The 12,574-nt window shown below is 39.9% G+C and overlaps 1 protein-coding gene across 2 annotated transcripts in view; it reads left to right on the forward strand.

Moving 5' to 3' along the window:
- Positions 1-12,574, forward strand: part of tiam2b (TIAM Rac1 associated GEF 2b) — a 50,340-nt gene that overhangs the window by 13,893 nt on the left and 23,873 nt on the right. For both annotated transcript variants that reach the window (XM_079887811.1, XM_079887812.1), the window contains exons 2-5: positions 9,817-10,027; positions 10,231-11,346; positions 11,717-12,161; positions 12,359-12,531. In XM_079887811.1, the coding sequence (XP_079743937.1) occupies positions 10,237-11,346; positions 11,717-12,161; positions 12,359-12,531 (1,728 nt within the window). In that variant the 5' untranslated portion in view covers positions 9,817-10,027; positions 10,231-10,236. The remainder of the gene's footprint in view (positions 1-9,816; positions 10,028-10,230; positions 11,347-11,716; positions 12,162-12,358; positions 12,532-12,574) is intronic.

Here is a 12,574-nt window from a genome sequence, read left to right on the forward strand (position 1 = left end):
ACACTGACAAAACTAGAATATTGTTTAAAATCTGAGAAATGCCTGTTTTAAGGCATTAAAAGACAATCTAAGCTAAGCTAAGCCACAGAGTCTTGACTAGTGGAAAGGTAAACTGGTAACTCTAAAATCCTATAAGATTAAGGATTTAATGTGCATTAAACAGAGCCCCTTTTCCCACAAAGACTTTCTGTGAACCTCTATGACCCATAATTCACAGTAAAACTAGAAATAAGTAAAAAGTAGAAATATGAGTGCTGTTTAACCATGCAGAAGTTGCTTGGGTATTGTGGGTGGTTGCCAGGTTGTTACTAATTGGTTGTTAGAGTGTTCTGGGTTGGTTACTTACTGGCCTAAGTCAAAAGAGCCTTAATTCTCAAGACAAACAATTTGAGGTATTATTAATGTCCTTAGCACAAAGTGCTGGACAAGTAAATTTGTTCCTAATAAGTTCTAATTGTAGATGATGCATAATGTGTCTGTGTTTTTTTAATCAAGATTCTTTCTGCGTTTAACATTTCAAACTTTATACAGTGGCCTGTATGTTATATATATTTAGGGAAAGGGTATATTTTAGATCATGACACCATTTCAAGTTTTTACCATTTTAAAACCCCCTTTGCCAAAAAAATAAGTCATAATGACTTAGTTAAAAGTACAAAAATTGCATAAGTCTCTCAACTATTATGAGATCATATAAATGCTTGCTAATTTGCTAAATTAGAGTAGTTTTAAATGGAGTAGCGTGTTACATTGCTACACTGTCAGAAATAGGGGTACAGTAGGAGACCATTTCTGTCCCCCAGCAAGGTACAATCTGCATAGGGCTTATTATTGGACCTCAAGGTACATATATGTACCTTTTTGAGGGTCAAAAAGCATTAAAAGGTACATATATGTACCATTTCTTTTAAAGGTTAAGGTACAATATTTTACCCTTGAGGGTACAGCCACAGTGACAAGCCATTGTACCCCTAAAGGTACAATTATGTACTTTATTTTCTGAGAGTGTATGGAAAACGTCATATCTCGCAATTGTGACTTATTTCGCGTATTGCTACTTTATTTCTCGTCATTATGACTTTTTATTTCACAAAGGGACAATATCTCAGAATTGCAACTTTATTTCATGTAATTGCCACTTTTTCCTCATCCTTCCTTGCCAGTATATCTCACAACATTTCTGTGAAATCCATCATATCTCACAATTGAGACTTTATTTTGTGTAATATTCACTTTTTCTCACCATTACGACTATATTTTATAAGACGACTTTATATTGGGTTGCCATAACATTGTAAGACATCTCCAAAAGTATGTCACGTAAACATCTATGTGCAGTTGTAATGCTTGCGTTAGCAAACATCACTACCCAATGATGCATTCAGGAGACATGAAGCCTGCAAAAGGACATGCTCTGATTCAACGTGCTCTCCTCTGACTATGCCTATGAGTCTTTCTCCAACAGTATTTTCCGTTCTGTCCAGCGCTCGTGCTGTGTTGTGTAAGAGGCACGCCTCTTAAATTCCCTGTGGTGAGATCAGATTTTTGGTGTAGACAGGAACCACAATATGCAGTCCTGTTATGTAAGAGAGAAGGGTCTTTTGGGTTTGTTTACATGTTCCTTTCAGCCTAGAGGAGGTTCTTTTGTAGCAGAGGATGACTGAATGTAACAACTACAGCAAACATTAGAAATGAAGCATTTAATGAGCACCAGCCGACAAGGGTGCGGTTGAATCTAAACATCCATGTGACACCATCAAAGGGGTCTTTTGGGTCAGAAGATGAGTTTTTTTATAGGACCAAAGTATACTTTCCTTGTCGGTGTTTCGCTCTGGCTTGGTGACAGATCTGATGTCTATGCACACTGTTCGGAGCACTGTGTGCATGTGTGAGTGATTTGAGTGCTCAAAAACAAAGGTACACTAGGTAGTGTGCACTCGCCAAATGTGTCCATCTATACTCATGGTCAATGCAGTGCACTTTTAAAGGCTTTCACACTCAAATTTGCACTAGAAACATGGAAAATGAAGTATACTCAAGCAATTACAGTGGATATTCTCAGGTAGGAGGAATATTCCAACCCATTTCTTAAGATGAGAGTTTTGTAAGAAATAACCCTTCAACATTGTTCCCATGCATGTTTGACCCAAACTGCCTAACCGGAACTGACATGGATGGGTGGACTGATTTCTCTATGACATTTGAAGAGAAAAAGGCCTTTCTGATTGGGCAGTGGCCCACTAGCAGGAAAGGGCTCAAGAACAGTGTATGGCCAAAGGAAATGACTCTTTTCTTTGTCGATATGAGAGAGAAATTCTTGGCAGGCTGGACTTTTATCAGTGAAATGAATGGGCAGGTCATTTCCGTACCTTGGTGAAATCTGTCTTTAGTGTTGAGCAATGCCATGAGTGCTTTTTTTTATTACAAATTATGTTACATCATGGGTAAACTTAGTTATATCAAACAGTTTTGTATTTCCAAAGATATCAGTGATTGCTAGCCTAGAAATCTAGACGCACCCTAGCGGCAGCAAAATGTATTTTGCAGCCAGGGTAGTCTAGCAACTCTCCATTGACTTTCGAGCTGCAAAAACCTAAATTGGGTCAGGCCAATCACATCGTGTATAGAGTAGGCGGGGCGGGCTTAACATAATGACGGCAGAGTTGCAACAGTTGCTGCTAGGCCTACTTGAAAACAAAGAATGACGGCTGCTGCTGGAGAACAGTCTTTCGAATCGGCTTTGGCCGTGACTCTGGAGGACTTGGAGTTAGGTTTTTCTTTGAGAAAAGAGCATAGAACCGCACTTAAGTCATTCTTAAAAAAAGGAAGATGTGTTCGTAGTTTTGCCGGCCAGATATGGCAAAAGTTGAATCTATCAACTAGCTCCGCTGTTGGGAAAACGCTCTGGTTGGTTGAAGCGCTGTCCTATTGCGTGCAGAGGGAATTTGAAAGACAGCCGTTTATCCCTCGGATTGAGCCGTGTCTATGGTGAGTTGCCAGACCTAACATCTTGATGTAGGTCTGGCTTGCCAGGCTAAGTGATTGCAAGACAGCAAAAGAATCAACATATCTCCAAACCATTATGAATCTTTGCAGTGTAAGGGCAACTTGACTCACCTGTTATTATAAATTATAAATTGAACAACAACAGGTTTTAAACTGTGTAACTTTACAAGAAAAAAAACTTTACAAATTTTTAGAAAGCACAGAACATCTCTGCTTTTTATGGAAACTTGTTTCCGCCACAGAATGAAAAATAAAAAAGGTAATTGTGACTTTTTTATCTTACAATTCTGACTTTTGACTCAATTCTGACAATTCAATTGCGAGTTTACATCATATAAAGTGGCAATTGTGTGTCATAAAGTCAGAATTGCATGATATAAAGTCGTAATTGCGTGTTATAAAGTCAGAATTGTGAGAAACTTTGCGTTGGCTTGCAAAATGTTTTGCGTTCCACCGACAAACTTTGTGTTCAATCGCAAAGAACATGCAATTTTTGCAAGCAAATGGAAAAGCTTTTGCGAGGGAACGCAAAGGTTTTGCAAGCGAATGCAAAGTTTCTCAGAGGAACGCAAAACATTTGCGAGAGAATGCAAAAGCATTGACTTATTATTTTTTCTCCCATGTCATATATTTGTTCACCACCATTCCCCCTTTGGGGTACATAACAGTTGTGGGAGAATCACATGTTGAATAGTGTATTTTGAGTCATGTAAAGTTTTTAGTTTTTTTTATGTTTATAAACATGCACCAATGCACTGACGTAAATGATGTTTGTACTCACGAAATCAGAGATCTTTTGAAATGTGATCACAAGGAGACACGTTACTACCAGGTGTAGCCTAAACGACAATGTGTCTCGCCTGATCAATTGTGAATGGATCACCTGAGAGGAATGTTAATAAGGTCTTAAGGCTTGTACTCTGCAACAAACAATATTAAGAAATCATGTATGTTTTCTTCATGAGTCTTTGGCAAGGCTTTGTTTGCTTAACGTCTAGTGTACATTACAACTAACTTTGTTTATTCCCTGGAAAATATCAGTTTGTCATTGTTAACACTATTATTGAAGTCTAAGTAAAAAGATAAAAAATAAGAATTTATTGAAGAAAGATGCAGTTGGAGCTGTATTGATTTTGTGAGTTTCGGTGTGTTTAAGGTGTAGGATTGCCGTGTTTACTCGGGCTTAGCTGTAACCGCAGCATCCTGCCCATTAGTGGGCAGCAACTGTGTGTTTGTGTGGTTTGCTGGTGGGAGTCAGGTGCTAAAACATGGCAGTGGCCAAATGTTAGCCCTCCAGAGAAAAGACCCAATGAATACAGCCTTGCAGTGTAAAATTGTAATATAAAAACATTAGAATACTCCCAAAACAGCAGAACGAACCAATTGTCTTACTGCTAACTCTAACTTTGACATTTTTTTCATGTATGCATCTTTTGAGACTTGGAAAACAGAACGCTGTGTGGTCAGAAGTCTCCGTTCACTTTTAATGTATTTCAAATCTGACAAGCATTAAAAACTGTACTTGGAGATATAAATTTGATTAAATAAAAGGTCACTTCAGTATACTGCAAGAGAGAATACTTTCATTACTATGTTTAAGTAAACTTTTAAAAAGGGAACTTTCCAAAGTCAAATTAAGTTTTATTTGAAGTACATTATAAAACATTATATTTTAATAATCTTTAGTTGTGCTTTAAGTATGCCTACGTTTATTGTTGATAAGTGTTTTAACAAAACATAGTTACTTGATATTGTATTTAAAGTTAATATGCAATGTGTAATCATAAACAGTATTTAAATACATGGCATAAAAGTTTAAATTGAAATGACATTACAGTATATTTTAGTTTACCATAAATGCTTGTCAGTCCAGTCGGTAGTACCATATTTATTTTATTATTGCATTTAATATAAATACTATAATACTTTTTCATTAAGTGTAAGAAAATATTACATTAAGTTCACACTTAAGTATTCATTTAATGTATACAGTATAATTTCCATACTATAGTGTATAAGTATAAGTACTTTTTTAAGTATGCTTTGTCTTCCAAAGTTATTAGCCACTCAGCACTGGCCACAATTTTGACATCGACATTTATATTTACCTCGGAGATATTTTTAATATTATCTCATAACTTGGCAGAAGGTATATCGGCTTCTGTCACTTTAAGACCTAAAGCATGGATCCATTATACTGTTACACATGCATTTTCTTTCTCAACTGTTTACGTTCACTTAGAACAAAACTTACTGAGTTTACGTGAATCCTCACCAAGACTGGCATTTAAACATTATTTTGTGTGTATTTAATAAGCAGCAAAAAAGAACTCAATTTAGTACTGAGCACCGGCTTTAACAGCTTTAAAACACTTTGGGTGTGAGCACAAAATCTGAGGGAATGAGTAACAATTATATGCAATACGCCCAATCCCACGCCGGAATTCAAGCACTGTAACACCAACAATATTCATCCGGAGCAAATTAAACGAGTCACCAACAATATTCATCCGGAGACAATTAAACCAGTGAGTGAGGAGAGGCGGGTTTGTGTGTCACTCGCACACAGATATTTCAGTATCGATATGTATCGAAAAAAATTATAATTTTGACAACACTACATAGCACTTCAGAAGAATTTTTTAAAAGACTACAATTGAAAAATGTATATATTATAAATAAAATTCAATCCACCATAGTGGCTAGTAGGAGTGACTGCGTTACACACCACTGATGTAATGTGGGTTGGCGGGTGTTAATATCAAGCAATATGAGTGCAATGTAATCTTGACTAACAGTTTTGGAGATTTCAGTCTTACTGAAAGCAAGTAGGAGCTGACTAGACACAGCTGGACTGACTTGCTTCAAAAGGACCCACAGAAGTCAAGCAAGTCATGCAATTCAGAAAAGATAAAGCAAAACAAAGACAAACTCCTCATGCTCATTACAAAGCAGAAGAACAGCGGAAGCAGATTGAAGAACTCTCCCATTCCAGCGCTGACCTTATGTTAGGCTCTGCCTTTCTGCCCACAAGCGGGCTATAAGAGTCTATGTCTCAGGAAGAGGGAGGAACAGGTCCAGCCATGCTTCCTGTGTCCTAGTGCTGTTCCCTCCAGACCTGTCTTATCCAATCATCCCTTCATTTTCCCATGAGAAATGTCCCAGTGCACAAAGACCTTGCCCTCTTTATATATCTACCCTGTTTCAGCATGGTCTTCCTGTGAGCTATACCTCACATTCGCCTGCAGTGCTTTCCTTCCGCTCTGGATTGTTCTGTGACGCACACAACTGCTTTCCTGTCAGGAAAAAGCATGCAACCCCCCTTCAACCACTTATTCCTTTTTATTTCATTTCGATTGTAGCCTCTAAAGTACTTTTCGAAATAATTAATCAAAGAAATTTTGGGGGAAAGCTTTGAGAACATTTATATGCTGGAGTAGGCTACACTTAAAAATAGACAACATTAACTTTTTGCACTTTCATGCAGTCTCTTCCTTTCCCTCCAGGAAATACAGTAAGAGCAAAAATAGTGATGACTTTTGCACTCATATGCGCATCCAATTTTTTGTCCAATCAGGTGCTCTCTAGATTTAGAATGTTCCTCCACCTAATGCCACCTGCTGTGACTAGCAATAGCAAGGTTCACGAATGTGATGTAAACTAAGTGCACGCAATACATCCATAAAGGACAACACCAGACACCGAACAAGTGAAACTCAAGGACTTACTGTAAATACAGACAGGGATGAAGGCCAAACAAGCATAACAAAAAAACTGGGAACAATCAATGAAACTAAGCAACAAAGAAAACTACAAAACTACTACAAGTTAAACAGGAAACAGCAACAAAACAGAAACACAAAACATGAGTCCCGAGCAGGGTTTGTGACACATTATGGCGAGTTTTGCAAGGGCACACACCATTCAAATTGTGTTCATAAAATGTAAATAATTTAGTGAACATTAGACAAAGCTAAACACATTTTTACCAGCCTGACATCAACAGAATCTCTCATGGAAACTGCCATCGTCGCTTTTGCTCAGTATTCTCACGGATTGCTTTTGAATTGACTGCCGTCTAGCGCCAACAAAAACAGTTTTCTGGAAACTGGCAGCAGTTTGATGCTCTGTTACAGTATATTCAGTTAGTACTGATGGTGGTGTGTTACGTAAATGCTTCTGTATGTCTGATAGCACACAGACCTTGGCCCATCACATCTCATCATCAGTTACAGTTGACAACAGCAACCAAAGCAAATTGAAAATCTATTTCCTGTATTGCCTAGTGTTGTATTATGCTATGATTTCCCTTGTGAAAAGAACTACACTTTAGCATAGTTTTTAAAAAGAGTACTTATTATGGAAATTATATACTTTAAAAGAATATATTTAAGTGCAAAATTAATGTAATTTTGGTGGACATTTAATTGCATGCTATTTACAATTAAATGAAAATGTAGTATACTTTAAATGTACATTAAATGCAAGTAGTTGAACTTAGGAGTGTTTTTTGTCCCATTTAAGTAGGACATGTTTAAGTAAATGTAAATTCACAATTACTTATGTTGTCTTTGAAATTTGATTAAAGTGTACTGCCGAATGTACTGACAAGTGTACTCAAGTAGCCTTTTATTGCAATTAATATCATATCATCTGCAAGTAGTTTCTTTTTTTAATATACCTCTAACTTAAAGCACACTACAGCGCACTTCTTTTTCACAAGGGTTAGTCTACTCTTCTATAAGCCGCAAATTACCCCTATGTTCCAGAAAATCATCTTGGAATCAAACAACGTGTGTGTGCTATATGTGTGCAGTAGCTACTCCATACTTCCTGTCTGTTTCTTTGATCCAACCCATTACTTTAATCAAGCGATCACACCCCTAACACCTGGAACCAACAATGGTCTCTCTCTCTCTCTCTCCCTTCTCCTTGGTGCTCTGTGTTGTCTTTGGTGTGGTAGTTTGTCTTAAACGTGGTGTGCTGGTAGTTATGGCATGCTGGGTCAAACAAGAGGCCCAGTCATGATGGTCTTCCAGGCGGCCAGCTGCCTCTACCACCCAAAACTACCCCTCCCAAAACCGCTTAGAGTTGTCCTTTATAAAAATACATACTTTTATAATGCCTTCATTCTTAGAGCCAGGCAGACATAATCACTGTTTGCTGGGTGTAATGTGTGTGTAGATGTGCATGTGTTTTATATCAGGCTGCAGAACTGTGATTGCTTATTGGTTTGGAGAAGCAAGCCTACATTCACAGTGTCTTATGCATATGTGCACCTGGTAGACTTTAAAATGAAAACAAGAAATCAATAAAACTGACCCAATTTAACTTATAACTAAACATTTATAGTTCCTGAATTATATGTGAGTGGGCCGTGCAAAACTCTATAGGGTGTTCTGGGTGTTTGCTTGCTGACAAAGTCAAAGGGCTTACCCCAAGTCCCTATGATATTCTAGATATATGGCTTGTGTCCCTCTTTCAATGTAGGTCTAAGGGATTTTTCACCTGTTTTATTGTACACCTGGCAAAAATCATATGTTGGATCACCAAGTTGGAAAAATGAATATCAAAAACATCACATGATTTAAGGTTTCATTAATGTCCATAGAGCATTTTTCTTACAATAATCAAAAAAGTATCATAAGAGTAGTCCATATGATTAGTGGGAAATATTAGTGGCAGACATATGCTTGATTTTTAATTTACGAAAGGTCTGTGACGCTTTGTGTCAAGAGCAGATGGAAAATACCTATACATAACAAAACATAAACATGCATCCTTCAACAAGTGCCTTTGACTTATCACATAGCCGCTCCTGGCTCAGGCTGTTGAATTCTAGTAAAGTTTGGCACTGCCCAGTCTTGTGCTTCTTTTTGGAATGAGTGAATTGCGCGGGTCGAGGGTGACTGATCTCACTCCTTAGGGCAGCAGATGGCCAGTGAGATGCACAAAGAAGCTCACAATGTGAGCGACTGCCATTCAGATCATCTTTTCTGAATGGGACAGGACATACATCCCACAATACCCTGGTTCAGCCCTCTGCAGCCCGGCGTCTGGAACCGACAAAGCACATTGGCTGCTTCTGTGTTCCATGTCTTAAAAAGCCACAGTGTTCGAAGCATATCATCACACCGCCTGCTGGTACTTATCATAATGAAGCAGCCGTCCGCCTCCCTGATGCATCTCCAGCGCACTGTTCCTTGCTTCATTGAAGCTTGGTCGTGTGAAAGAAGATGGTGTTAGTGGCATTCAGTGCTCACTCCCGGGTTAGAGGTCATGGTTAGGGTGGTGTGTTTATAATCCTCCCCCAACCCACCATATCCATATCTTCTCGAGCTGCTCTGGCACCCCAAAGTTCCTTCTCACCCTTAACCCCTCAATAACGTTCACAGGATATGAAAGTTCCCAAGCAGCCAGCAGCACTTCATCCTGCCACTAATAAAATGTTCATTATGGATATTTTCCAAATTTAGCTTTAAGACAAAACAATGCTAACACAAACATATATTCAGTCCAAACACTTTGCTTGGAGGGGTCGAGTTACTCAACCATTATGGTTCAGACAAAAAAATAACGAAAATTGTGAGGAATTTCCTAGCCTGAAAATAAACAGTGAGGTTGTATGAAGTCTACCCTTGTAAAAGCTTGTGGTGCTACGTCATGGAATGTGGCAGCAGGACAGAAGCATGAGGTCTGTTTAGATTTGGGGTTGGGGGTTGGAGTGGGGCTTCCCACTGCAGACTGCACACATAAGAGCCGACTGTGTGTTACTGACACATGCCCCTCCCTTCCTCTGTTTCTCCACAGATGAGCGATGGAGAGAGAGGGGAACAGCTGTGGTAGAGAGACAGTGAAGGGAGAAGGATCTCAGTGAGAGTCAGATGCTGCACAAGGCAGGAACAGAGAGAAGTCGGCCATAGAGAACATTGGGAAAGGAGGATGACCACTGCAAAGGAATACGTCTAACAGAAATATGAAGGAATATCTTTGTGTGCTTTGACAAGTGGCATTATAACAGGTAAAAGTAACTCTACTACTATACAATATTGTTGTTTTAAATGTGTGTGTTTGTGTTTAGGTGTGTGGATAGGTGGATAGTTGGATGGATAGACTCATGTAGTCAGATTAGACAGATGTATAAATATATGGAGTTAGGTAGGAAGACTGATGAATGGGATACTTAATTTTCAGCTTGATGTTTTGCTACCATTTTCCTCACAGATCAGAATGGGAAATACAGATAGTCAGTACAGCAGTTTCATCATCCCTGGTAAGGGAAAATCTAGCTCCCTAAAAAAAAAAGAGGAGGTACTGTCCCCGCACTCTTGGTGGAGGAACTCTGAGAGCACGTCTGGATACAAGGCCAAAAATGTTTTTTCACCACACAAGAACAGCCAACCTTACATCTCCCGCCATTATGACTGCATTAAGGGGAGATCTAGTGACAAAATATGTGCAGAGAGCCACCAAGACAACATTTTATTCCAGGGAAATGGTTTCTTTGTTGGCTGCAGACAACAGACTGGAGGCCTCCAGGCCCCTATGAGGAGCCCCAGTTCTGAGCTTAAAGACAGTAAGAGCAGTCCCAAAGTTCTTTTTCGTGAGGATGGAAGTCTGAGGGTAGAGTTTACCAATGCACGGAAGGAACCAGATGTTGAGCTGTCACTGAGCAGTTGTCTTAGTGGACCTGTTGATGCTACCCAGAGGGCCAGTAATGGGAGCTCTCTTAGCTCTGAGGGCTCATGGTATGACTCACCCTGGGGGAATGGAACAGATCTTTGTGACAACGTCTTCACCACCAGCCAGCCTTCAGACAACAGTAGTGGATATACCACACTCTCATCCACACGTACAGTGGACCTTGGATGTTTTAGTGGGTACACTACAGAACAGTCTGAGAATCATATGGGTAGCCTCGCCTGCCAAACCACAGTTCATGCCAGTCAGTACTCAAGCAGTGATTCCTATAGCAATGGGTTCAATACCAACCACGCTGAGGGGGACAGTGGTATTGGGGACTCTGTGCTCCTTCATTTGGAACATAATGGATTATCTGATCTATACACAAATCCCAACATGACTTTGCCATTCCCTACCGTGGGCATCCTAGTGGCCGATCAGCTTGAGGACACTCCTCAGCTCCAAGCCTCACTGACCTCTTCCCTGGATGCAAACTCCCAAGACGAGAGTCAGGAAACCCAGCATTACACCTCACATACCCTACCATGCAGAAAAGCAGTTCCTGATGGGAACACAAGGAAGGACTCACTCAAAAGTCGCATCCGCCGCCTCAGCGATTGGACGGGAAGTCTGAGTAGGAAGAAGCGGAGACTGCAGGTGAGAAAATAATTTTTTGGTGTATTGGGCATTAGCACATGTCTGTCAGCATAGCAGACCTTCCTGTTTGACTCCAAAATCATGCTGATGTTATCATATTGAAATTCCATCTACTAGTGTTCTCAGTGTTCTAGTTGAAGTTGAAGTTTTTCAATGCTGTAAAACATTCTAAGATGGCAGACCTCTCTGAAACAATGATTTACAGATGTTTTAAAAGGGTATACTTGTTGAACTGACTATCATTTGACCATGAGTTGTTAAGAGAAAAGTCAGAGGAAGGGTGTAAAAGCTTTACAACATTGTGTCAACCTTGTAACACAAGTACATGTTAAGTACATCTGTCATCCCCTTCTCACTTCATGTGCCTCAGGAACCTCAGGAACCAAGTACTGTGGACTTTACAGAGGTTTTCAACTGTGGAGCTGGGGGTACACTAGAGGAATCCAGACCATTTTGGAATCCCATGTCCTCCCAGACAAAGTTGGACTGCTCTGGGTCCTTAACGGTCCCATTTGGCCATCAGAACCAGGGTGCGGCCCTGAGGCAGAACATCTATGAGAACTTTATGCAGGGCCTGGAGACTGGCAGTTGCAGTGGAACTGCTGATGGACCCCAGTTCTGGGAATGTGAAGGGGAGAGCAGCAATGGCTCAATGGGCTCCTTGGAGCAAATGGACTTCCTGTTTGAGAAGGAGCAAGGTGTTGTGCGGAGGGCTGGTTGGCTGGCTTTTAAGCCCCTCATTTCCCTCCACAAGGATCGCAAACTGGAGCTGGTAGCAAGACGCAAGTGGAGGCAGTATTGGGTCACGCTTAAAGGTAAGATACTAGTCTTGAAAACAAGCGGACACTAAATGTAGATTAACACCAATGCTGAATTTTCATCAAGTAAAACATGCATGGCTAGTTAAATTGAATCTTTCTGTTCTCAGTCTTAAAAAAGTAGATGTAATAGATAATGTGTCCTCTACATTATTAGAAGCTCTATCTCAGATCTGTTTTCCTGTCTCCTGTAGGCTGTACACTTTTGTTGGGTGAATCCAATGGAAAGACCTCCCCAGAGCAGGAATGCACACCACATTATGCAGTGCTTGCTGAGGACAGTATTGTGCAGGCAGTTCCTGAGCATCCCAAGAAAGAGAATGTTTTCTGCCTCAGCAATGCCTATGGAGATGTCTATCTCTTTCAGGTATGCCTCCTTTATCATATAATATATTACACAATACACCATT

This window comes from Squalius cephalus (assembly GCF_949319135.1).
Source record: "Squalius cephalus genome assembly, chromosome: 12".
Classification (NCBI taxonomy): Eukaryota; Metazoa; Chordata; class Actinopteri; order Cypriniformes; family Leuciscidae; genus Squalius; species Squalius cephalus.